At 68.5% G+C, this 26,381-nt stretch overlaps 1 protein-coding gene across 4 annotated transcripts in view; it reads right to left on the bottom strand.

Annotated features, from left to right (window-relative positions):
- CACNA1A (calcium voltage-gated channel subunit alpha1 A) overlaps nt 1-26,381 on the bottom strand; it is a 66,549-nt gene that overhangs the window by 27,259 nt on the left and 12,909 nt on the right. For all 4 annotated transcript variants that reach the window (XM_071800613.1, XM_071800614.1, XM_071800611.1 and 1 more), the window contains exons 4-28: nt 26,240-26,331; nt 24,933-25,085; nt 23,198-23,385; nt 22,549-22,652; nt 22,347-22,462; nt 21,208-21,263; nt 21,032-21,125; nt 18,911-19,120; nt 17,612-17,724; nt 16,089-16,201; nt 14,643-14,774; nt 14,139-14,211; nt 13,941-14,058; nt 13,783-13,850; nt 13,577-13,683; nt 10,828-11,646; nt 9,466-9,764; nt 8,163-8,292; nt 6,823-6,952; nt 5,546-5,605; nt 5,372-5,478; nt 2,160-2,259; nt 1,926-2,086; nt 1,715-1,855; nt 436-637 (exon numbers count right to left, since the gene is read on the bottom strand). In XM_071800613.1, the coding sequence (XP_071656714.1) occupies nt 436-637; nt 1,715-1,855; nt 1,926-2,086; nt 2,160-2,259; nt 5,372-5,478; nt 5,546-5,605; nt 6,823-6,952; nt 8,163-8,292; nt 9,466-9,764; nt 10,828-11,646; nt 13,577-13,683; nt 13,783-13,850; nt 13,941-14,058; nt 14,139-14,211; nt 14,643-14,774; nt 16,089-16,201; nt 17,612-17,724; nt 18,911-19,120; nt 21,032-21,125; nt 21,208-21,263; nt 22,347-22,462; nt 22,549-22,652; nt 23,198-23,385; nt 24,933-25,085; nt 26,240-26,331 (3,886 nt within the window). The remainder of the gene's footprint in view (nt 1-435; nt 638-1,714; nt 1,856-1,925; nt 2,087-2,159; nt 2,260-5,371; nt 5,479-5,545; nt 5,606-6,822; nt 6,953-8,162; nt 8,293-9,465; nt 9,765-10,827; nt 11,647-13,576; nt 13,684-13,782; nt 13,851-13,940; nt 14,059-14,138; nt 14,212-14,642; nt 14,775-16,088; nt 16,202-17,611; nt 17,725-18,910; nt 19,121-21,031; nt 21,126-21,207; nt 21,264-22,346; nt 22,463-22,548; nt 22,653-23,197; nt 23,386-24,932; nt 25,086-26,239; nt 26,332-26,381) is intronic.

Here is a 26,381-nt window from a genome sequence, read left to right as displayed (position 1 = left end):
GTCACCAACCCCCGCAGCGTCACCCCCGGGGTCACCACCACCCCCCGCGTGGGGTCACCACCCCCCCGCAGCGTCACCCCCGGGTCACCACCCCCCCCGAGGGGTCACCACCCCCCCCGCAGCGTCACCCCGGGGTCACCACCCCCCCTGCAGCGTCACCCCCGGGGGGTCACCACCCGCCCCCCCGCAGCGTCACCCCCCTGTGGGGTCACCCACACCATGGCGTCACCCCCCCCACAGTGTCACCCACCCCACGGCATCACCCATACCATGGTGTCACCCGTCCCACGGTGTCACCCGCCCCACGGTGTCACCCACCCCACGGCATCGCCCACACCCACAGCATCACCCATACCATGGTGTCACCCGCCCCACGGCGTCACCCCCCCCACGGCGTCACCCCCCCCGGTGTCCCCAGCGCCACCCGTGGCGCACCTCGTTCTTCTCCAGGCTGTACTCCTCCATCATCTTGTCCCCCTGCTCCTGGAAGGTGATGATGATCAAGGCCACGAAGATGTTGACGAAGAAGAAGGGGAAGACCACGAAGTAGACGACGTAGAAGATGGACATCTCCATGCGGTACCCGGGGCTGGGGCCCTGGTTCTCATACGTGGCGTCCACCGAGTGCTTCAGCACCCTGCGGGGGCACAGCAGGGCCAGTATCACAGCACCACAGTGGGTTTGGGACCGGGAGGGACCTGCAAAGCTCATCCAGCGCCCCTCTCTGCACCCAGCTGGTCTCCCATCCAAGCACTGACCACACCCGACCCTGCTTAGCTTCCCAGACCAGGTGTTCTCAGGGTGCTATGGCTGTGTATATATCGTTGGTCTCCCATCCAAGCACTGACCACACCCGACCCTGCTTAGCTTCCCAGACCAGGTGTTCTCAGGGTGCTATGGCTGTGTATATATCATTGGTCTCCCATCCAAGCACTGACCAGGGCTGACCCTGCTTAGCTTCCCGGATCAGATGAGATCGGGTGTTCTCAGAGTTCTATGGTTGTATATATTACATATATGTATATATATGTGTTCCCCAAGCATATCCTGGCAGTATCTGAACTAAACCGTTTTCTCAAGGGCAGAGCAGAGGGGCAGGAGAACCCCCCTGACCTACTGACCACCCCCTTCTAATCCCCCCCAGGTACCATTGGGTCTCCCATCCAAGCGCTGACCGGGGCCGACCCTGCTTAGCTTCCCAGATCAGATGAGATCAGGCATTCTCAAGGCGCTATGGTTGTATATATTATGTATATATGTATATGTTCCCAAAGTATATCTTGATAGCATCTGAACCGAACCCTCTACTCAAGGGCAGGAGAACCTCTCTGACCCACTGACCACCCCCTTCTAATCCCCCCCAGGTCCCATTGGCTTCCTGGCCACCAGGGCCCAGTGCTGGCTCATGGTCACCCTGCTGTCCCCAGGTCCCCCGGGTCCCCTTCCCCTACGCTGCTCTCTCATATGTAATTTCCCAACCTACACTGGACCCTGGGGTTGTTCTGCCCAGACCAAGACTCTACACTCGCCCTTGTTAAATCTCACCAGGTTATCCCCCCAGCTCCCCAGCCTGCCCGGGGCTCCGGTGGCAGCACAGCTCCCAGTGCCACCACTGCTCCCAGCTTGGTGTCACCAGCAAACCGCTGACAGTGCACTCGGGGGCCGGGGGGGTCCCCGCCTCCCCGCACCCCCCCATGTGTCCCCACGTCCTTACTGGGGCCACCCCTCGCCGGTGGAGACGGTGAAGAGCGTGAGCAGCGCCCAGAGCACGTTGTCGTAGTGGAACTCGTACTTCTTCCACTCCCGCTTCTGCGCCTTCACCTCGTTGTCCTTCTCGTACACCAGGTATTCACCCCTTTTTGGGGGGGACGGACATGTGGGCGGGTGGGGAGGGGGTGCGGCCCCCCCGGGCCCCCCGGCCGTACCTGCAGTCCTTCTCGAACTCCTTGGACTCGTCGGTGCAGTAGAAGAACTTCCCCTTGAAGAGCTGCACGGCCACCACGGCGAAGATGAACATGAACAGCATGTACACGATGAGGATGTTGAGCACGTTCTTCAGCGAGTTCACCACGCAGTCGAAAACGGCCTTGGGGACAGCGCCCGGGGGGGGTCAGCACCATCCGGACCCCCCCGCGCCCCCCGGCCGCCCCCGCGCCCACCTTGAGCTTGGGAAGCCGCTTGATGGTCTTGAGGGGCCGCAGGACGCGCAGGACGCGCAGGGACTTGATGGTGTTGATGTCCTTGCCTTTGCTGCTGCCGCTGGGGGGACACGGGGGGACATGGGGGCGTCACGGGGGGTCCCACGGGTGGCCCACGGGTGGCCCACGGGTGGCCCGGCCCCTCCTGGCCACCCTCCCTCCACCTGCATGGGGCTGAGACCCCCGACCCATCACATGGGGCTGAGACCCCTGACCCATCACATGGGGCTGACACCCAACCCAATACATGGGGCTGAGATCCCCCAGCTCATCACACGGAGCTGAGACCCCGGACCCATCACATGGGGCTGAGACCCCCCCAGCTCATCACACGGAGCTGAGACCCCCAGCTCATCCCATGGAACTGAGACCCCCCAACCCATCATATGGAACTGAGACCCCCCCAGCTCATCCCATGGAACTGAGACCCCCCAACTCATCACATGGAACTGAGACCCCCAGCTCATCCCATGGAACTGAGACCCCCCAACTCATCATATGGAACTGAGACCCCCAGCTCATCCCATGGAACTGAGACCCCCAGCTCATTCCATGAGGCTGAGACCCCCCCAGCTCATCACACAGAGCTGAAATCCCCAGCTCATCACATGGGGCTGAGACCCCCCAACTCAGCATATGGAACTGAGACCCCCCCAGCTCATCCCATGGAACTGAGACCCCCAGCCCATCACATGGGGCTGAGACCCCCAGCCCATCACATGAAGCTGAGACCCCCCCAGCTCATCACATGGGGCTGAGACCCCCAGCTCATCACATGAAGCTGAGACCCCCCCAGCTCATCACACGGAGCTGAGAGCTCCCCACAGCCCATGGCTGAGGTTGGATCAGGGGCTGGGGGCGGGATGCGGATTTTGGGGTGGGGGGAGCAAGCGCGACCATGAGCACGAGGAGAGGACGAGGATGAGGATGAGGACGAGGATGAGGATGAGGATGAGGATCAGGACGAGGATGAGGACGAGGATGAGGATGAGGATGAGGATGAGGACGGGGATGAGGACGAGGATGAGGACGAGGATGAGGATGAGGATGAGGATGAGGACGGGGATGAGGACGAGGATGAGGATGAGGACGCGGATGCGGACGAGGAGAGGATGAGGACGCGGATGCGGACGCGGCGGGGCCGAAGCACGGAGTCGTTACCGTGAGCTGCTCCTGCGGCGGCAGAGGGGGAGAGACAGACAAGGCCGGTGAGCGCCCGCCCCCAGGCCCGGCCCCGCAGCTCGGGCTCTGCTCGGGGCTCCTCACCCCGCCGGGTGCCGCTCAGGGACCCGCGGGCTGCTCCTCCTTTACTGGGGTGCTCCTCCTTTACTGGGGTGCTCCTCCTTTACTGGGGTGCTCCTCCTTTACTCGGGGTGCTCCTCCTTTACTGGGGTGCTCCTCCTTTACCCAGGGGGCGCTCCTCCTTTACTCGGGGTGCTCCTCCTTTACTGGGGTGCTCCTCCTTTACCCAGGGGGTGCTCGTCCTTTACTCGGGGGGTGCTCGTCCTTTATTCAGGGGGTGCTCGTCCTTTACCCAGGGGATGCTCCTCCTTTACCCAGGGGGTGCTCATCCTTTACTCGGGGTGCTCCTCCTTTACTCAGGGGGTGCTCCTCCTTTACCCAGGGGGTGCTCGTCCTTTACCCAGGGGATGCTCCTCCTTTACCCAGGGGGTGCTCATCCTTTACTCGGGGGGTGCTCCTCCTTTACTCAGGGGGTGCTCATCCTTTATTTGGGGGGTGCTCATCCTTTACTCGAGGGGTGCTCGTCCTTTACTCAGGGGGTGCTCATCCTTTACTCGGGGGGTGCTCCTCCTTTACCCAGGGGGGCTCATCCTTTACTCAGGGGGTGCTCACACATTAAGGACGCTCAATGACTCAGGGGGTGCTCGTCCTTTACCCAGGGGATGCTCGTCCTTTACCCAGGGGGTGCTCGTCCTTTACTCAGGGGGTGCTCGTCCTTTACCCAGGGGGTGCTCGTCCTTTACTCAGGGGGTGCTCCTCCTTTACCCAGGGGGTGCTCGTCCTTTACTCAGGGGGTGCTCGTCCTTTACCCAGGGGGTGCTCGTCCTTTACTCAGGGGGTGCTCGTCCTTTACCCAGGGGGTGTTCGTCCTTTACTCAGGGGGTGTTCGTCCTTTACTCAGGGGGTGCTCGTCCTTTACTCAGGGGGTGCTCCTCCTTTACCCAGGGGGTGCTCGTCCTTTACTCAGGGGGTGCTCCTCCTTTACCCAGGGGGCGCTCGTCCTTTACTCAGGGGGTGTTCGTCCTTTACCCAGGGGGTGCTCGTCCTTTACTCAGGGGGTGCTCGTCCTTTACCCAGGGGGTGTTCGTCCTTTACCCAGGGGGTGTTTGTCCTTTACTCAGGGGGTGTTCGTCCTTTACCCAGGGGCTGTTCGTCCTTTACTCAGGGGGTGCTCGTCCTTTACCCAGGGGGTGCTCGTCCTTTACCCAGGGGGTGCTCGTCCTTTACTCAGGGGTGCTCACCCCTTGCTTTAAGGATGCTCAGTCACTTGGGAGGGTGCTCATCCTCTACTGGGGGGATCCTCACCCGTTACTGGGGGGACTCTCACCCTTTACTGGGGGGACCCTCACCCGTTACTGGGGGGACCCTCACCCTTTACTGGGGGGATCCTCACCCGTTACTGGGGGGACCCTCACTTTTTACTGGGGGGACCCTCACCCTTTACTGGGGGATCCTCACCCTTTACTGGGGGGATCCTCACCTGTTACTGGGGGGTGCTCACCCTTTACTGGGGGGACCCTCACCCTTTACTGGGAGGACCCTCACCCTTTACTGGGGGATCCTCACCCTTTACTGGGGGGACCCTCACCCATTTCCAGGCCGTTCCTCATCCCTTTCTCAGAGGTTTCTCCACCTCCACCGGGAGCCCCCCGGTCTCTATGGTGGATGGGGGGGGCCCGATCCTGCGCTGGGGGGCGCGGGGACGAGGGGGACGGTGACAGGACGACACAGCACGGTGGGCAAGCGGCCGAGGACGGACGGCAAGCGACACGGCACAGAGCAGCGGGACCGCCCCCCGGGGGCGCCGGGGGCGCTGGGGGGCACCGGGGGGCACCGGGGGGCACCGGGGGGCGCTGGGGGACGCCGGGGGGTGCTGGGGGCCAGCGCCGTGTGTGTCCCCCCGGACCCCCCGTGTCCCCGCGGGGACTCACGTGAAGGCGAAAGCCACCAGCGCCCCGCTGACCACGATGAAGTCCAGGATGTTCCAGAGGTCTCGGAAATAGGCACCTTGGTGAAGCACCAGCCCCAAATCCACCATCTGGGGGGGCGGGGGGGTGAGGGGGTGCCGGGGGCCCCCCCCGCCCCACGGACACCCCCCGATTAACCTTGATCACCATCTCGAAGGTGAAGACGCCCGTGAAGACGTAGTCGAAGTAGCGCAGGACCTGGGGGGGGAGATGCCTGGGGACCCCCCTGGGACCCTCCTGGGGACCCCGGCACCCTCGGACCCCCCCAACACCCTTGGACCCTCCTGGGACCCCCCCAACACCCTGGGACCCCCCTATGTTTCCCCTGTGACCCTGGCACCCTGGGAACCTCCTGGCACCCTAAGACCCCCCCCAGCACCCTGGGACCCACCCTGGGACCCCCCTGGCAACCTGAGACCTCCCCCTGCACCCTTGGGACCCCTGACACCCTGAGACCCCCCCCAGCACCCTTGGGCCCCCTGGAACCCCTCCCAGCACCCTGAGACCCCCCCAGCACCCTTGGAGCCCCTGGGACCCCCCTGGGAACCCCCCTGACATCCTGAGACCCCCCCCAGCACCCTTGGTGCGCCTGGGACCCCCCTGGGAACCCCCCTACAACCCTGAGACCCCCCCAGCACCCTTGGGGCCCCTGGAACCCCTCCCAGCACCCTGAGACCCCCCCAGCACCCTTGGGCCCCCTGGAACCCCCCCCAGCACCCTGAGACCTCCCCAACACCCTTGGGACCCCTGGGACCCCCCTGGGACCCCCCTGGGACCCCCCACCCCAGCACCCCGAGACCCCCCCAGCCCCCCAGGGCCACGGTCTCAGGAGGATGGGGGGGTCACCCCATTCATGCGCAGCCCCCAGGGCTGTTTTGGGGGTCCCCCCCCAGCAGCTGGGAGTCCCCACGTGCCCAGGGGGGTTCACGCGTGCCCAGGGTGGGGTCCCCGTGTCGCGGGGGGTTCCCCATGTCCTCGGGGGGGCTGGGGGGGTCCCCATGTCCCGAGGGGTCTGGGGGGATCTGGGGGGGTCCCCGTGCCCTGGGGGGTCCGGGGGGGTCTGGGGGGTTCCCCGTGCCCCGGGGGGTCCGGGGGGGGTCTGGGGGTTCCCCGTGCCCTGGGGGGTCTGGGGGAGGTCTGGGGGGTTCCCCGTGCCCTGGGGGGTCCGGGGGGGTCTGGGGGGTTCCCCGTGCCCTGGGGGGTCCGGGGGGGTCTGGGGGGTTCCCCGTGCCCCGGGGGGTCCGGGGGGGTCCGGGGGGGGTCCCCGTGCCCCGGGGGGTCCGGGGGGGGTCTGGGAGGTTCCCCGTGCCCTGGGGGGTCCGGGGGGGTCTGGGGGGTTCCCCGTGCCCCGGGGGGTCCGGGGGGGGTCCCCGTGTCCCGGGGGGCCCGGGGGGTCCCCGTGGCCGGGGGCTCACGTTGTTGCGGGGCGCGTTGGGCTGCACCGGGTCCTCGGCGGCCAGCGCGATGCTGCTCATGGCGATGACCATGAGGATGCACATCTCGAAGTACCGCAGGTTCACGATGTAGTGGCACAGCCGCCGGAACCTGGGGGCACCGGGGCCTCAAACCATGGACCCCCGGAGCCCCCAGACCCCCCTGGAACCCTCTGAGCCCCCCCAGAACCCCCAGACCTTCCCCAGACCCCCCAGAGACCCCTGAGCCCCCTAGAGCCCCCAGACCTTCCCCAGACTCCCCAGAGCCCCCCCAGAGCCCCCAGACCCTCCCCAGAGCCCCCTGAGCCCCCTAGAGCCCCCAGACCTTCCCCAGACTCCCCAGAGCCCCCCCAGAGCCCCCAGACCCTCCCCAGAGCCCCCTGAGCCCCCTAGAGCCCCCAGACCTTCCCCAGAGCCCTCAGATCTCCCCAGAGCCCCCAGAGCCCCCAGACCTTCCCCAGAACCCCCAGAGCCCCCTGAGCCCCCCAGAGCCCCCAGACCCTCCCTGGAGCCCCCAGACTCCCCCAGAGCCCCCCCAGAGCCCCAGACCTTCCCCAGAGCCCCCAGACCTTCCCCCAGGCCCCAGAGTCCCCAGAGCGCCCCCAGTCCCACCACAGCCCCCCCAGATCTTCCCCAGTTCCCCCAGAACCCCCAGATCTCCCCCAGACCCCTCAGAGCCCCCAGACCCCCCAGACCCCCCAGATCTCCCTCAGTCCCACCACCGCCCCCCAGACCTCCCCCAGTCCCCCCAGTGCCCCCCAATCTCTGCAGCCCCCCCAGATCTCCCCCAGAGCCCCCAGATCTCCCCCAGCCCCACCAGAGCCCCCAGATCTCCCCCAGACCCCCCAGGTCTCCCTCAGACCCCTCAGAGCCCCCAGATCTCCGTCTGCCCCCCCCGATCCCCCAGCCCCCCCAGATCTCCATCTGCCCCCCCGATCCCAGCCCCCCCAGATCTCCATCTGCCCCCCCGATCCCAGCCCCCCCAGATCTCCATCTGCCCCCCCGGATCCCCCAGCCCCCCCAGATCTCCATCTGCCCCCCAGATCTCCCCAGCCCCCCCAGATCTCCGTCTGCCCCCCCAGATCCCCCAGCCCCCCCAGATCTCCATCTGCCCCCCCGATCCCAGCCCCCCCAGATCTCCATCTGCCCCCCCGGATCCCCCAGCCCCCCCAGATCTCCATCTGCCCCCCAGATCTCCCCAGCCCCCCCAGATCTCCGTCTGCCCCCCCAGATCCCCCAGCCCCCCCAGATCTCCGTCTGCCCCCCCGATCCCAGCCCCCCCAGATCTCCATCTGCCCCCCCCGACCCCCGCCCCCGCTCACGGGTTGCTGGTGGACAGGATGAACATGGAGCTGTAGGGCACCATGGGCTTGGGGCCCTCGTCCCCTTCCTCCTTCTTCTCCTCCTCCTCCTCCTTGCGGGGCAGCGGCTCGGGGTTGGCGTTCCTGTTCACTGCGGGGGGCGTCAGCGGCCCCCGCCCCACAGAGCCCCACAGAGCCCCACAGAGCCCCCCAAACCGCCTGTGCCCCACAGAGTCCCCCTGAGCCCCCCCAAACCCCTCCATCCCCCCTGAGCCCCACAGAGCCCCACAGAGCCCCCCCAAACCCCTCCATCCCCCCTGGGCCCCACAGAGCCCCACAGAGCCCCCCCAAACCCCTCCATCCCCCCTGAGCCCCACAGAGCCCCACAGAGCCCCCCCAAACCCCTCCATCCCCCCTGAGCCCCACAGAGCCCCACAGAGCCCCCCAAACCCCTCCATCCCCCCTGAGCCCCACAGAGCCCCCCTGAGCCCCCCAAACCCCTCCATCCCCCCTGGGCCCCACAGAGCCCCACAGAGCCCCCCAAACCCCCTCCATCCCCCCTGAGCCCCACAGAGCCCCACAGAGCCCCCCCAAACCCCTCCATCCCCCCTGAGCCCCACAGAGCCCCACAGAGCCCCCCCAAACCCCTCCATCCCCCCTGAGCCCCACAGAGCCCCCCTGAGCCCCCCAAACCCCTCCATCCCCCCTGGGCCCCACAGAGCCCCCCTGAGCCCCCCAAACCCCTCCATCCCCCCTGAGCCCCACAGAGCCCCCCTGAGCCCCCCCAAACCCCTCCATCCCCCCTGAGCCCCACAGAGCCCCCCTGAGCCCCCCAAACCCCTCCATCCCCCCTGAGCCCCACAGAGCCCCCCTGAGCCCCCCCAAACCCCTCCATCCCCCCTGGGCCCCACAGAGCCCCACAGAGCCCCCCCAAACCCCCTCCATCCCCCCTGAGCCCCACAGAGCCCCCCTGAGCCCCCCCAAACCCCTCCATCCCCCCTGAGCCCCACAGAGCCCCCCTGAGCCCCCCCAAACCCCTCCATCCCCCCTGAGCCCCACAGAGCCCCCCTGAGCCCCCCCAAACCCCTCCATCCCCCCTGGGCCCCACAGAGCCCCCCTGAGCCCCCCAAACCCCTCCATCCCCCCTGGGCCCCACAGAGCCCCCCTGAGCCCCCCCAAACCCCTCCATCCCCCCTGAGCCCCACAGAGCCCCCCTGAGCCCCCCAAACCCCTGGGCCCCCCCTCCCCCACAGAGCCCCCCCGAGCCCCCCCAAACCCCTGGCCCCCCCCGCCCCCACACCCCCGCAGCCGGGGGGGTCCGTACCTTGGACCAGGGCGCTGGGCGGGGGGGGCGGCGGGAGGGGGGGCGGGATGTCCACGGCCATGTGCTCGGGTTTGCCCCCCGCGCGGGGGGGGTTGCCGGGGGGGCCGGCGGCGGGGGGCGCGGGGGGGCCGCTGTGGTTGCCCAGCGCCGGGGGCGGCGCGGGGGGGGCGGCGGTGACCAGCTCGGTGTTCCTCATGTTGTCGATGGCCTCGGCCGGCGGGGGGGGCTCCCGGCGCCCCACGTCCTGCTGGATGGGGCGCGTGGTGGACAGCGTGGGGCCCGGGGGGGGCGCGTTCTCCCTGGGGGGGGAGGGCAGGGGGCTCAGAGGGGACCCCCCGGCGCAGATCGGGGGGGGGGGACACTGAGCTGGGAATGATGGGGCGGTTGGGGACCCCCCCTCCCCCCGGGAGCCAGAGGGGATCCCTGTCCTGGGGGGTCCCACCTGCCACATGGGGGGGTCCAAAAGCCCCAAGGGGGTCCCACCTCCCCATGGGGGTCCCAGCAGCCATAGGGGGGGATCCCAAAAGTCCCAGGGGGGGTCCCACCTCCCCATGGGGGTCCCAGCAGCCATAGGGGGCATCCCAAAAGTCTCAGGGGGGGTCCCACCACCCCATGGGGGTCCCAGCAGCCATTGGGGGTCCCATTTGCCTGGGGGGGTCCCAAAAGTCCCACGGGGGTCCCAACAGCCGTGGGGGGGGTCTTATTTGCCTGGGGGGGTCCCATTTGCCCCATGGGGCTCCCAGCAGCCCCAAGAGGGTCCCGTTTGCCCCATGGGGGTCCCACCAGCCCTGGGGGGGGATCCCAAAAGTCCCAGAGGGGTTCCACCCCCCCATGGGGGTCCCAGCAGCCATAGGGGGTCCCATTTGCCTGGGGTGTCCCACCTGCCCTGGGGGGGGGGGGTCCCAAAACCCCAGGGGGCTCCCACCTCTCCATGGGGTCCCACATGCCCATGGGGCTCCCATTTCACTGGGGTGGTCCCAAAAGTCCCAGGGGGGGTCCCAGCAGCCACAGGGGGTCCCATTTGCCTGGGGTGTCCCACCTGCCTTGTGGGGGGGTCCCAAAAGTCCCAGAGGGGTTCCACCTCCCCATGGGGGTCCCAGCAGCCACAGGGGGTCCCATTTGCCTGGGGTGTCCCACCTGCCTTGGGGGGGGGTCCCAAAACCCCAGGGGGCTCCCACCTCCCCATGAGGGTCCCAGCAACCCCAAGAGGGTCCCATTTGCCTGGGGGGTCCCACCTGCCCTGGGGGGGGCGGGTCCCAAAACCCCAGGGGGCTCCCACCTCCCCATGGGGGTCCCAGCAGCCATAGGGGGTCCCAGCAGGTCCCGGGGGCTCCCAGAGGCCGCACGGCGTTCCCCCCTCACCTGCGCCGCCGGTGCCTCCTGTCCCGGTCGTCCCTCCTGCCCTCTCCGTCGCCCCCGGCGCCCGCCCCGTGCCGGTGCCTCCTGCGCCGCTCGCCGCCGTCACCGCGCTCTCCGTCCCCGTCGCCCCGGGGGGGCCGCGCCCCCTCCCGGTGCCGCTTGGGCCGCCCCGCGCCCTCCTCGCCCTCCTCGCCCGCCCGCCGGTGCCCCCGGTGCCGCCGGTGCTCGGGCGACCCCCCGCGCCCCCCGCCCGCCCGCGGCCGCCGCTCCGCGTTGGCGTAGTCGGCACCGTCCCTGGGCTCCCGGCTGCCGCTGCGGGGCCGGCGCGCCGCGGGGTCCCCGGGCCGGTGGTGGCCAGCGGGGGGCTCCCCGCTCCAGTGGCCAGCGGGGGGCTCCCCGGGGCGATGGCTGCCAGGGGGTTCCCCGGGGCGGGCGCCGCCGCTGGGGTCCCCGGTTCGGTGGGCGCCGGGGGGCTCCCCGGTGCGGGCGCCGCCGGGGTCGGGGCAGCGCGGGTGGCGCCGCGGTTCGTCGGCGCGGGGCGGGGAGCAGCGGCGCGGGGCGGGCGGCGGGGCCGGCTCGCCGGGCCGCGTCTTGTTGGTGTTGTTGTTGCGGTTGTCGTGCGGGTCCACCACGAGCGGGCGGTCCAGGTGCGTGGTGGCGTCGGGGCGCAGGCGGCGGGCGCAGGGCAGGTGCCAGCGCTCGGCCGGGTCCAGCTCGCTGTACAGCGCCTCCCGGCTCGCCAGCAGCGTCTGCCGGCGCAGCTCGCTCGCCCGCTGCTCCCACACCGAGCGCGGCGCCTTGGCGTTGCGAGCCTGGTCCTTCCTGCGCGGGACACGGGGGCGTCGGCGGGGAGCTGGGAGGGGACGGGAGGGAGCTGGGGGGAGATGAGGGGGAGCTGGGGGGGGACGGGATGGGGATGGGGATGGGGATGGAGATGATGGGGATGGGGATGGGGATGGGGATGATGGGGATGGGGATGATGGGGATGGGGATGGGGATGGGGATGATGGGGATGGGGATGGGGATGGAGATGGGGATGGGGATGGGGATGGGGATGGGGATGGGGATGATGGGGATGGGGATGGGGATGGGGATGATGGGGATGGGGATGGGGATGGGGATGGGGATGGGGATGATGGGGATGGGGATGGGGATGGGGATGGGGATGATGGGGATGGGGATGGGGATGGAGATGGGGATGGGGATGGGGATGATGGGGATGGGGATGGGGATGGGGATGGAGATGGGGATGATGGGGATGGGGATGGGGATGGGGATGATGAGGATGGGGATGGGGATGGAGATGGGGATGGGGATGGGGATGATGGGGATGGGGATGGGGATGGGGATGGAGATGGGGATGATGGGGATGGGGATGGGGATGGAGATGATGGGGATGGGGATGGGGATGGAGCTGGGGATGGAGCTGGGGATGGAGATGGGGATGGAGATGGAGATGGAGATGGGATGGGACAGGATGGGGATGGGGACAGAGCTGAAGATGGAGATGGGGATGGAGATGATGCGGATGGAGATGGGATGGGACAGGATGGAGATGGGGATGGAGATGGGGATGGAGATGGGATGGGACAGGATGGGGATGGGGACAGAGCTGAAGATGGAGATGGGGATGGAGATGATGGGGATGGAGATGGGATGGGACAGGATGGAGATGGCGATGGAGATGGGGATGGAGATGGGGATGATGGGGATGGGGATGATGGGGATGGGGATGATGGGGATGGGGATGGGGATGATGGGGATGGGGATGGAGACAGGGATGGGACAGGATGGAGCAGAGGATGGAGCAGAGGATGGAGCAGAGGATGGAGATGAGACAGAGTTGGGATGGGACAGGAGGGAGCTGGGATGGAGCTGAGGATGGACGTGAGATGGACCTGGGATGGATCCAAGGACGGAGCCGGGATGGAGCTGGGATGGAGCAGGGAAGCAGCCGGGATGGAGCCAGGATGGATCCAAGGATGGAGCTGGCATGGAGCTGGGATGGAGCCAGGGTGGATCCAAGGACGGATCCATGGAAGGAGCCAAGGATGGTTCCATGGATGGAGCTGGGATGGAGCTGGGATGGAGCCGGGTCAGATCCATGGACGGAGTCGGGATGCAGCTGGTGATAGATCCAGAATGGATCCAGGATGGATCCAGGATGGAGCCGAAGACGGATCCAGGACGGAGCCAGGATGGGACTGGGATGGATCCATGGATGGAGCTGGGATGGAGCCAGAGACAGAGCTGGGGACACAGCCAGGGATGGAGCTGGGGACACAGCCAGGGATGGAGCTGGGGACACATCCCAGAGGATCCAGGGATGGAGCTGGGATGGAGCCAGAGACAGAGCTGGGGACACAGCCAGGGACGGAGCTGGGGACACAGCCAGGGATGGAGCTGGGGACACATCCCAGAGGATCCAGGGATGGAGCTGGGGACACAGCCAGGGACGGAGCTGGGGACACATCCCAGAGGATCCAGGGATGGAGCTGGGGACACATCCCAGAGGATCCAGGGATGGAGCTGGGATGTGGCCGGGATGGATGTGGGGACAGATCCAGGATGGAGCCAGGATGGCACTGGGGACAGAGCCGGATGGCACCGGGTGGCACCGGGGACAGAGCCGGATGGCACCGGGGACAGAGCTGGGATGGCACTGGGGACAGAGCGGGGATGGCAGTGGGGACTGAGCCGATGGCAGTGGGGACGGAGCCGGGTGGCAGCGGGGGCAGCGCGGGTGACTCACATGGTGACGCCCATGCTGGCTGCGGACAGCGGGCTGACCTCGGCCACCTCCTTCGCCTTCTGCAGCGCCAGCTTCTGGTTGGCGGCTTCTTCCTCCTCCTGCTCGTCCTGCAACCCCCCCAGGGTGTCCGGAGCCGCCCCGGGGCCACGGGTGGGACCCCCAGACCCCCCAAACCCCCCAGGACCCCCAAGCCCCCCGGACCCCACCTTGGTGAGCTCCTGCGCGTTGGCCAGGTTGTCCACCGCGATGGCCAAGAAGACGTTGAGGAGGGTGTCTGGGGGTCCCGTTAAGGCAAAGCGGGGCCCCAGGCGGCCCCGGGACCCCCCCAAAGACCCCCAGGACCCCCCAAAGACCCCCAGGATACAGTTGCCGAAGAGGGTGAGGACGATGAAGTAGACGGAGAAGACCATCCCGCCCTTGACGCCGCCCTGAGATTTGATGCCGTCGTACATCACCGCGTTCCAGTCCTCGCCCGTCAGGATCTGGGGGACGGAGATGGAGGGGAAGCGGGGACCCCCCCGGCACCCCGGTTCCTCGGGGGGGGACGCGGGGGGGGCCCCACCTGGAACACCGTCATTATTGCTGCTGGGAAAGTGTCGAAGTTGGTGGGGGGGGTCCCGTCGTCAAAGTTGAACCTGGGGGACGAGGGGCAGCCGTGGGACCCAGGAGTGCCCCGGCGGGGAGGGACCCAGGAGTGCCCCAGAGGGGAGGGACCCAGGAGACCCCGGCGGGGAGGGACCCAGGAGTGCCCCAGCGGGGAGGGACCCAGGAGTGCCCCTGGTGGGGAGGGACCCAGGAGTGCCCCAGCGGGGAGGGACCCAGGAGTGCCCCAGCGGGGAGGGACCCAGGAGTGCCCCTGGTGGGGAGGGACCCAGGGGTGCCCCCAGCAGGGAGGGGACCCCATGGGTGACCCTGGCAGGGAGGGACCCAGGAGTGCCCCCAGCAGGGAGGGGACCCACGGGTGACCCAGCAGGGAGGGGACCCAGGAGTGCCCCGGGCAGGGAGGGGACCCCACGGGTGACCCCGCAGGGAGGGGGGGCCCCGGAGACCCCGCCCCCCCACTCACTGTCCCCCGAAGAGCTGCATCCCCAAAAGGGCGAAGACGACGATGAAGAGGAAGAGGAGGAAGAGGAGGCTGATGATGGACTTCATGGAGTTGAGCAGCGAAACCACCAGGTTCCGCAGGGAAGCCCAGTACCTGGGGACAGAGCCGCGCTGGGGACACGGGGACAGCGGGGGACACGGGGACGGGGGGGGACAGCATGGGACATGGGGACATGGGGACAGCGGGGGACACGGGGACGGGGGGGGACAGCATGGGACATGGGGACACCATGGGACATGGGGACATGGGGACAGCGGGGGACACGGGGACAGCGGGGGGACAGCATGGGACATGGGGACACAGGGACAGCGGGGGGACACCATGGGACGTGGGGACACGGGGACAGCGGGGGACACGGGGACAGGGGGGGACAGCATGGGACATGGGGACATGGGGACAGCGGGGGGACACCGTGGGACATGGGGACACAGGGACAGCGGGGGGACACCATGGGACGTGGGGACACGGGGACAGCGGGGGACACGGGGACAGCGGGGGACACCATGGGACATGGGGACAGCGGGGGACACGGGGACAGCGGGGGACACGGGGACACGGGGACAGCGGGGGACACCATGGGACATGGGGACACCATGGGACATGGGGACACAGGGACAGCGGGGGGACACCATGGGACATGGGGACATGGGGACAGCGGGGGACACGGGGACAGCGGGGGACACCCTGGGACATGGGGACAGCGGGGGACACGGGGACAGGGGGGGACACCCTGGGACATGGGGACAGCGGGGGACACGGGGACAGCGGGGGACACCCTGGGACATGGGGACAGCGGGGGACACGGGGACAGCGGGGGACACCCTGGGACATGGGGACAGGCGACCCCCGAGGGCTCTGGTGCCGTCCCTGCACTGGTGGCCCCACAGACAGGGCCAGACCCCTGGACAGACAGAGGGACACAGGCACAGATCCTGGACAGACAGAGGGACACAGGCACAGATCCTGGACAGACAGAGGGACACAGGGACAGACAGACAGGGGCCGTCGGGATGGACAGACAGACAGAGGAACGTGGGACAGAGGGACAGATGGATGTGGGGACAGACAGAGGGACAGACAGAGGCCACGGGGATGGACAGACAGATGGAGGGAGGGACAGACGGAGGCCGCGGGACGGACGGACGGACACACACAGACAGATGGAGGGAGGGACAGACGGAGGCCGCGGGACGGACGGACGGACACACACAGACAGATGGAGGGAGGGACAGACGGAGGCCGCGGGACGGACGGACGGACACACACAGACAGATGGAGGGAGGGACAGACGGAGGCCGCGGGACGGACGGACGGACACACACAGACAGATGGAGGGAGGGACAGACGGAGGCCGCGGGACGGACGGACGGACGGACAGAGCCAGCCAGGGCGGGCGGCGGCGCTCACTTGGTGACCTTGAAGATGCGCAGCAGGCGCAGGGCGCGCAGGACGCTGATCCCGAAGGACGTGCCCGGCTTCACCACGGCCCAGATCACCTCGAAGATGCTCCCGACGATCACCTGCGGGCGGCCCCGCTGTCCCCGCTGGCCCCGCTGGCCCCAGTCTGAGCCCCTGGCCCCTCCTGCCCCCTCCTGTCCCCTCTGTCCCCAATCTGAGCCTCCTGCCCCCTCCTGTCCCCTTCTGTCCCCTCTGTCCCCAATCTGAGCCTCCTGTCCCCTCCTGTCCCCTTCTGTCCCCTCTGTCCCCAATCTGAGCCTCCTGTCCCCTCCTGCCCCCTTCTGTCCCCTCCTGTCCCCAGTCTGAGCCCCTGCCCCCTCCTGCCCCCTCCTGTCCCCTCTGTCCCCAATCTGAGCCTCCTGCCCCCTCCTGTCCCCTCTGTCCCCTCCTGTCCCCTCCATCCCCTCCTGTCCACTCTGTACCCTCCTGTCCCATCCTGTCCCCTCTGTCCCCAGTCTGAGCCTCTGTCCCCTCTGTCCCCTCCTGTCCCCTCCATCCCCTCCTGTCCACTCTGTACCCTCCTGTCCCATCCTGTCCCCTCTGTCCCCAGTCTGAGCCTCTGTCCCCTCTGCCCCCTCCTGTCCCCTCCTGTCCCCAACATGTCCCCTCCTGTCCCCAGTCTGAGCCCCTGCCCCCTCCTGTCCCCTCCTGCCCCCTCCTGTCCCCTCTGTCCCCTCCTGTCCCCTCCATCCCCTCCTGTCCACTCTGTACCCTCCTGTCCCATCCTGTCCCCTCTGTCCCCAGTCTGAGCCTCTGTCCCCTCTGCCCCCTCCTGTCCCCTCCTGTCCCCAACATGTCCCCTCCTGTCCCCAGTCTGAGCCCCTGCCCCCTCCTGTCCCCTCCTGCCCCCTCCTGTCCCCTCTGTCCCCTCCTGTCCCCTCCTGCCCCCTCCTGTCCACTCTGTCCCCTCCTGTCCCATCCTGTCCCCTCTGTCCCCAGTCTGAGCCCCTGTCCCCTCCTGTCCCCTCCTGTCCCCCCCTGAACCTCTTGTTCCCGTTGTGTCCCGTCCTGTCCTGTCCTGTCCTGTCCCCTCCTGAACCCTCCTGTTTGCATCCCCATTCCCACCCCCATTTTACCCCATCCCTCCCCATTCCCATCCCACCCCATGGGTCCCAGCCCACCCCCGGGTCCCATCCTGCCCCCCTATGGGTCCCATCCCACCCCCTATGGGTCCCATCCTGCACTCACGGCACAGTCGAAGCAGTTGAAGGAGGAGTGGAAATAAGGGCCAGCCCACCCCATTCCCACCCCATTCCCAGCCCACCCCCGGGTCCCATCCCGCCCCCGGGTCCCATCCTGCCCCCGGGTCCCATCCTGCACTCACGGCGCAGTCGAAGCAGTTGAAGGAGGAGTGGAAATAAGGGCCAGCCCTCCCCATTCCCAGCCCATTCCCAGCCCATTCCCAGCCCACCCCCGGGTCCCATCCTGCCCCCCGGGTCCCATCCTGCCCCCGGGTCCCATCCTGCACTCACGGCGCAGTCGAAGCAGTTGAAGGAGGAGTGGAAATAAGGCCGCGTGCCCAGCCCGTACATCTTTATAAACATTTCGGACATAAAGAGTCCCAAGAAAATGAATTCTGCATAGTCTGGGGAGCGAGGACAGCGTCAGGGTGGGGGCACCGGGGCGCTGGGTGCCATGGGGGTACCCACGGGGTGCTATGGGGTACCCGGGGGTGCTATGGGGCACCCAGGGGTGGACCTGGGGGTGCTATAGGGGTACCCAGGGGGATGCGGAGGGTACCTGGGGATGCTGTGAGGGTACTCGGGGGGATCCTGGGGGTACCTGGGGATGCTATGGGGGTACCCAGGGATGCTATAGGGGTACCCAGGGGGATCCTGGGGGTACCCAGGGATGCTATAGGGGTACCTGTGGGGATACTATAGGGTACTCAGGGATGCTATAGGGGTACCCAGGGGGATCCTGGGGGTACTCAGGGATGCTATAGGGGTACCTGGGGGTGTTATTGGGCTACTCGGGGGAATCCTGGGGGTACCCAGGGGTGTTATGGGGGTACCCAGAGGGATGCAGGTGGTACCTGGGGATGCTATAGGGGTACCCGGGGGATATTTGGGGATGCTATGGGGGTACCTGGGGGTGCTATGGGGGTACTCAGGGGGATCTGGGGCGTACCCAGGGATGCTATAGGGATACCCAGGGGTACCAGGGATGCTATAGGGATACCCAGGGGTGCTATAGGTGTACCCGGGGATGCCGGGGGGTACCCAGGGATGCTGTAGGGGTACCCAGGGGTGCTGTAGGGATACCCGGGGATGCCAGGGATGCTATAGGGGTACCCAGGGATGCTGTAGGGATACCTAGGGATGCTATAGGGACATCCAGGGGTACCGCGGATGCTATAGGGGTACCCAGGGATGCTATAGGGATACCCAGGAGTGCTATAGGGGTACCCAGGGATGCTATAGGGGAATCTAGGGGTACTATAGGTGTACCTGGGGGATACCAGGGACGCTATAGGGATACCCAGGGACGCTATAGGGATACCCAGGGATGCTGTAGGGATACCCAGGGTGCTGTAGGGATACCCCGGGGATGCTATAGGGATACCCAGGGTGCTGTAGGGATACCCAGGGATGCTGTAGGGATACCCAGGGTGCTGTAGGGATACCCCGGGGATGCTATAGGGATACCCAGGGTGCTGTAGGGATACCCCGGGGACGCTATAGGGATACCCAGGGTGCTGTAGGGATACCCAGGGTGCTGTAGGGATACCCCGGGGACGCTGTAGGGGCAGCGGGGCGCCGGGCGCTCACAGAGGAAGTCGGACAGCCAGTCCGGCTGGTCGTAGTGCACGATGGCCACGCAGAGCGTGTTGAGCGCCACCAGCCCCAGCACGGTCCAGTAGAACGCCTGCGTCTTCACCGCGCGCCGGATGTGGCAGCGCAGCCGCCGCTCGCGCCGCTGCAGGAACGAGGCGCCCTCCAGGCGGCCGCTCTTGAGGCTGGCGCGGGCGAACGGGGACCCTGCGGGCGGGCGTCACCCGTGGGTGCGGGGGCACCGCCCGCCCCACGTCACCCGACTCATCACCCATCACCCAACACATCACCCAGCACCCATCACCCAACACATCACCCAGCACCCATCACCCCAACACATCACCCATCACCCAACGCATCACCCATCACCCCAACACATCACCCAGCACCCATCACCCCCAACACATCACCCATCACCCAACGCATCACCCATCACCCAACACATCACCCAGCACCCATCACCCCAACACATCACCCATCACCCAACGCATCACCCATCACCCAACACATCACCCAGCACCCATCACCCCAACACATCACCCATCACCCAACGCATCACCCATCACCCAACACATCACCCAGCACCCATCACCCCCAACACATCACCCATCACCCAACGCATCACCCATCACCCATCATCCCCAACACGGGGACCCTGCGGGCGCGGCGTCACCCGTGGGTGTGGGGGCACCGCCCGCCCCACGTCACCCAACACATCACACATCACCCCAACACATCACCCATCACCCATCATCCCCAACACATCACCCATCACCCAACACATCACCCATCACCCAACACATCACCCATCACCCAACGCACCACCCATCACCCCCAACACATCACCCATCACCCAACACATCACCCATCACCCAACGCATCACCCATCACCCAACACATCACCCATCACCCATCACATCACCCATCACCCCCAACGCATCACCCATCACCCCAACACATCACCCATCACCCAACACATCACCCATCACCCAACGCACCACCCATCACCCAACACATCACCCATCACCCATCACATCACCCATCACCCCAACACATCACCCATCACCCCCAACACATCACCCATCACCCAACGCATCACCCATCACCCAACACATCACCCATCACCCATCACATCACCCATCACCCCAACACATCACCCATCACCCCCAACACATCACCCATCACCCACCATCCCCAACACATCACCCATCACCCAACACATCACCCATCACCCAACACATCACCCATCACCCAACGCATCACCCATCACCCCAACACATCACCCAACACCCAACACATCACCCATCACCCCAACACATCACCCATCACCCCCAACACATCACCCATCACCCACCATCCCCAACACATCACCCATCACCCCCAACACATCACCCATCACCCAACACATCACCCATCACCCCAACACATCACCCATCACCCAACACATCACCCATCACCCAACGCATCACCCATCACCCCCAACACATCACCCATCACCCAACACATCACCCATCACCCAACACATCACCCATCACCCCCAACACATCACCCATCACCCATCACCCCCAACACATCACCCATCACCCAACGCATCACCCATCACCCCAACGCATCACCCATCACCCCAACACATCACCCATCACCCCCAACACATCACCCATCACCCAACGCATCACCCATCACCCCAACACATCACCCATCACCCACCATCCCCAACACATCACCCATCACCCAACACATCACCCATCACCCAACGCACCACCCATCACCCCCAACACATCACCCATCACCCACCATCCCCAACACACCACCCATCACCCTCACCCCCCAACTCCTCATCCACCACCACCCCCAAACCCATCACCCCCCAACCCATAGGCCCCCCACCCATCACCCCCACCCCCAACTCCTCATCCCATCACCTCATCCCCCATCATCCCCCAACCCATCACTCCTCAACCAATCACCCCCCAACCCATCACCCCCACCCCCAACTCCTCATCCCATCACCTCATCCCCCACCACCCCCAAACCCATCACCCCCACCCCTCACCCCCCGCCCCCCCGGTCACCCCATCGCCGGCACCCCCAGCCCCTCGCACCCCCGGCCCCGCGCACCAACGGAGCCGATGTCCGCCAGCTGCTCCTCGGCGTCCTCGGGGCTCAGCAGCTCCGTCTTGCTCTTCTTGACCGTCGCCCTCCGGAGAGCTCCCGCAGGGGGCGGGGGGCCGTGTCACCCGGGGGGCCCAGCAGGACCCCCCTGAGCGCCCCCCGCCCGGGGCGGGACACTTACCATCGAAGGGGTGCCGGGGCTCGCCCTCGCTCTCGTCCTCCGCCAGGATCACTTCTTCTGAGAGCAAAGCGGGGGGTCAGGGGGGCTGGGGGGTCCTGGGGGTCCCGGGGGGCTCGGGGGGGGATACTGGGGGGCTCGGGGGGGGGGGGCCGGGATATCCCGGGGGGCTCAGTGCGGGGTCCCAGGGGGTCCAGGGAGTCCCAAGAGGCTCAGCAAGGGGTTCCGGGGGGGTCCCAGGAGGGTCCCGGGGGCTTAGTGGGGGATTCCGGGGGAACCAGGGGGTTCCCAGGGGCTCAGTGGGGGGCTCAGCAGGGGGTCCCGGGGGGGTCCTGGGGGCTCAGTGGGGGGTCCTGGGGGGTCCAGGGGAGCTGAGCAGGGGGTCCCGGGGATCCCAAGGGGCTTAGCGGGGGGGTCCCAGGGGGGTCCTGGGGTGTCCCAAGGGGTTCAGCTGGGGGTCCGGGGGGGTCCCAGGGGGCTCAGCAGGGGGTCCTGGGGGCTCAGTGGGGGTCCCAGGGGGGTCCCAGTGGGTCCTGGGGGGCTCAGTGGGGGATGTCCCAGGGGGCTCCCCTGGGGGGATCCCAGGGGGGTCCTGGGGTGTCCCAAGGTGCTCAGCAGGGGGTCCGGGGGGTTCCCAGGAGGCTCAGTGGGGGTCCCGGGGGGTTCCAGGGGGGTCCCAGCGGGTCCTGGGGGTCCAGGGGTGTTCCAGGGGCTCAGTGAGGGGTCCCGGGGGGCTCAGCAGGGGGTCCCAGGGTATCCCAGGGGGCTCAGTGGGGGTCCTGAGGCGCTCAGTAGGGGTCTCAGGGGGCTCAGTGGGGGGTCCCAGGGTATCCCAGGGGGCTCAGTGGGGGTCCTGGGGCGCTCAGTAGGGGTCTCAGGGGGCTCAGTGGGGGGTCCCAGGGTATCCCAGGGGGCTCAGTGGGGGTCCTGGGGCGCTCAGTAGGGGTCTCAGGGGCCTCAGTGGGGGGTCCCAGGGTATCTCAGGGGCCTCAGTGGGGGTCCCAGGGGGCTCAGTGGGGGTCCCAGGGTATCCCAGGGGGCTCAGTGGGGGTATCCCAGGGGCTCAGCAGGGGGTCCCAGGGGCTCAGCGGTTGTCCCGGGTGGTCGGGGGTCCCGGGGGTCCGGGGGGGCCGCGGTCCTGACCCGCCTTGGAGATCCACTCCATGTATCCGTTGAGCTCCCGCTCGATCTGCTGCTGGCGCCGCAGCTTCAGGAACGCGCGCCGGTTCTCCACGCGCTCCCGCTCTTTGGCAAACTCCCTGCGGGGGGCGTCAGCGGGGGCACGGGGACCCCCGACCGCTGCCCCCAGCCACCCCCCGACTGCTGCCCCCCCGCCCCCCCTTACCCGGACAGCACCCCCAGCACGAGGTTGAGCATAAAAAAGGAGCCGATGATGATGAGGGGGATGAAGTAGAGCCAGTTCCAAGTGTTCCCTGAGGCGTCGTTGCTCTGGGGGGCGAAGAAGAGGGGTCAGGGTGGGGGGTCCCACGAGTGGGGGGAGACACACAGGGACAAGGGGGATGTGGGGCGGGGCGCAGAGGGGGCGGGGCCGGGGGCAGAGGGGGCGGGGGCGGGGGCAGAGGGGGCGGGGCCGGGGGCAGAGGGGGCGGGGCCGGGGGCAGAGGGGGCGGGGGCAGAGGGGGCGGGGGCGGGGGCAGAGGGGGCGGGGCCGGGGGCAGAGGGGGCGGGGGCAGAGGGGGCGGGGCCGGGGGCAGAGGGGGCGGGGCCGGGGGCAGAGGGGGCGGGGCCGGGGGCAGAGGGGGCGGTGGCAGAGGGGGCGGTGGCAGAGGGGGCGGGGGCAGAGGGGGCGGGGGCAGAGGGGGCGGGGGCAGAGGGGGCCGGGCCGGGGCAGAGGGGGCGGGGCCGGGGCAGAGGGGTTGCTCCGCGGCTGGAGCCGGGCCCGGGGCGCAGAGGGGCGTGTCCCGGGGCGTGTCCGGGGCGTGTCCGGGGCGTGTCCGGGGGCGTGTCCCGGGGCGTGTCGGGGGCGGGCTCACGTAGTAGAGCAGGTCGGTCCAGCCCTCCATGGTGATGCACTGGAAGACCGTGAGCACGGCGAACAGGATGTTGTCGAACTGCGTGATCCCGTAGTTGGGCCCCTCCCAGTACTTCTTGCACTTGGTGCCGTTGGGGCAGATCCGGGCCGGCTCGTCCGTCCCGCACGGGACCTCCACCTTGATCTCGTCTGGGGGGGCACGGGGGAGCCTGGGACCCCCAACCCGCACCCCCAGGGCACACACGGGATGGACCCTGGGACCCCCAACCCGCACCCCCAGGGGACACACGGGATGGACCCTGGGACCCCCAACCCGCACCCCCAGGGGACACACGGGATGGACCCTGGGACCCCCAACCCGCACCCCCAGGGGACACACGGGATGGGCCCTGGGACCCCCAACCCGCACCCCCAGGGGGGACACACGGGATGGACCCTGAGACCCCCAACCCGCACCCCCAGGGGACACACGGGGTGGCTCCTGTACCCCCCAATCCACACCCCCAGGGGACACACGGGATGGACCCTGGGACCCCCAACCCGCACCCCCAGGGGACACACGGGATGGACCCTGGGACCCCCAATCCACACCCCCAGGGGACACACGGGGTGGCTCCTGTTCCCCCCAATCCACACCCCACACCCCCCAGGGCCGTGGGACAGACCCGCGGTCACTCCTGCCCCCCCAGCCCGGACCCCCCATGTTCCCCCAGGAGAGTGTGGGGTCACCCCCATGGGGCCGATGGACCCCCCAGTTCCACCCCCCGATTCCACCCCCCCTTCCTCAGCTCCCCCCCCATGGGGCCGATGGACCCCCCCCAATTCCACCCCCCCAATTCCACCCCCCCTTCCTCAGCTCCCCCCCATGGGGCCGATGGACCCCCCCCAATTCCACCCCCCCAATTCCACCCCCCCTTCCTCAGCTCCCCCCACATGGGGCCGATGGACCACCCCCAATCCCACCCCCCCTTCCTCAGCCCCCCCCCGCCACGGCCGCCGTGCAGAAATAGCTCCGGCCAATTAGCGGCACCTTCATCAGGGGATTGGAGTAATTAGGCCGTTCCATATGGGGCAGGGGCCATGGGAGCTGGGGGGAGGAGACGCCCCCCCCTCGCCCCGTTCCCAGCCCCACAGCCCCGAGCCCTCCCCACGGGGGAAACTGAGGCAGCGGGGGCGGGGGGCAGGGAGGGGTGTGGGAGGGTTCGGGGGGGTTGGTGGGTTTGGGGGGGGCCTGGAGGGTGTGGGGGGCCCTGGTGGGTCTGGGGGGGTCCTGGAGGGTTTGGGGGGTCCTGGTGGGTCTGGGGGAGTCCTGGAGGGTTTGGGGGGTCCTGGGGGGTCTGGGGGGGTCCTGGAGGGTTTGGGGGGGGCCTGGAGGGTTTGGGGGGCCCTGGTGGGTCTGGGGGGGTCCTGGAGGGTTTGGGGGGTCCTGGGGGGTCTGAGGGGGTCCTGGGGGGTCTGGGGGGATCCTGGAGGGTTGGGGGTCCTGGAGGGTTTGGGGGTCCTGGGGGGTGTGGGGGGGGCCCTGGTGGGTCTGGGGGGGTCCTGGAGGGTGTGGTGGGGTCCTGGGGGGTCTGGGGGGGTCCTGGAGGGTTGGGGGTCCTGGTGGGTCTGTGGGGGTCCTGGGGGGTCTGGGGGGTCCTGGGGGGTGTGGGGGGTCCTGGGGGGTCTGGGGGATCCTGGGGGCTCTGGGGGCTCTGGGGGGTCCTGGGGGGTCTGGGGGGTCCTGGGGGCCGTACCGGTGACCAGGTCGAAGCAGGTGGTGTGGAACTTGCCCATGTAGAACTCCAGGCCGATGATGGCGAAGATGAGGATGGCGAAGAAGAGCAGCAGCCCGATCTGCAGCAGCGGGATCATCGCCTTCATGATGGACTTGAGCACCACCTGCAGGCCTGCGCCGGGCGTCAGCGCGCGGCCCGGGACCCCCGGGACCCCACAGACCCCCCGGGACCCCCGGGACCCCACAGACCCCCCGGGACACCCCGGGACCCCCGGGACCCCACAGACCCCCTTGGACCCCACAGACCCCCTGGGACCTCCCCAGACCCCTGGGACCCCCTGGGACCCCTCCAGACCCCCTGGGACCCCCCGGGCCCCCCAGACCCCCTCCTACCCCCCAGACCCCCGGGACCCCCCCAGACCCCCCTGGGACCCCCCAGACCCCCTTGGACCTCCCCAGACCTCTGGGACCCCCTGGGACCCCTCCAGACCCCCTGGGACCCCCCTAGAATCCCCCCAGACCCCTGGGACCCCCCCAGACCCCTGGGACCCCCCTTGACCCCTCCAGAGCCCCTGGGACCCCCTGGGACACCCCAGGACCCCCTGGGAACCCCAGACCCCCAGGACCCCCCCAGACCCCCCTGGACACCCTGGGACACCCGAGACCCCCTGGAAACCCTCCAGACCCCCTGGGACCCCCCCGGGACCCCCCCGGGACCCCTCCAGACCCCCTCGGACCCCCCTTGACCCCTCCAGACCCCCTGGGCTCCCCCGGGCCCCCCCAGACCCCCTGGGACCCCCTGGGACACCCCAGGACCCCCTGGGAGCCCCCAGACCCTCGGGACCCCCCCAGACCTCCAGGACCCCCCAGAGCCCCTGGGACCCCCCTAGACCCCTGGGACCCCCCCAGACCCCTGGGAGCCCCCGGGACCCCTCCAGACCCCCTGGAGCCCCTGGGACACCCCAGACCCCACGGGACCCCCCCAGACCCTCCCTAGACCCCCTGGGACACCCCAGACCCCCTGGGAGCCCCCAGACCCCACAGGACCCCTCCGGGCCCCCCAGGACCCCTCCAGACCCCTCCAGAACCCCCGGGACCCCCTGGGACACCCCAGACCCCCTGGGAGCCCCCCGGGCCTTCCCGGACCCTCCGGGACCTCAAAGACCCCCCAGACCCCATGGGACCCCCCAGACCCCCCCAGGACCCCCGGGACCCCCCAACACTCACTCGGGATCCCCGAGACCAGCTTGAGGGGCCGGAGCACGCGCACAGCCCCCCCAGACCCCATGGGACCCCCCAGACCCCCCGGGACCCCCCAACACTCACTCGGGATCCCCGAGACCAGCTTGAGGGGCCGGAGCACGCGCACGGCGCGCAGGGTCCGCAGGTCGAACTGGGAGCCCACGGTGGCCAGGATGCTGCGGGGGGGGGGTCAGTGGCACGGACCCCCCCGCGGCCACGGCGACCC

The sequence above is a fragment of the Patagioenas fasciata genome, chromosome 32 (assembly GCF_037038585.1).
Source record: "Patagioenas fasciata isolate bPatFas1 chromosome 32, bPatFas1.hap1, whole genome shotgun sequence".
Taxonomy (NCBI): domain Eukaryota; kingdom Metazoa; phylum Chordata; class Aves; order Columbiformes; family Columbidae; genus Patagioenas; species Patagioenas fasciata.
The sequence above is the reverse complement of the archived record's forward strand: the minus strand, read 5'-3'. Positions and strand labels throughout refer to the sequence as shown.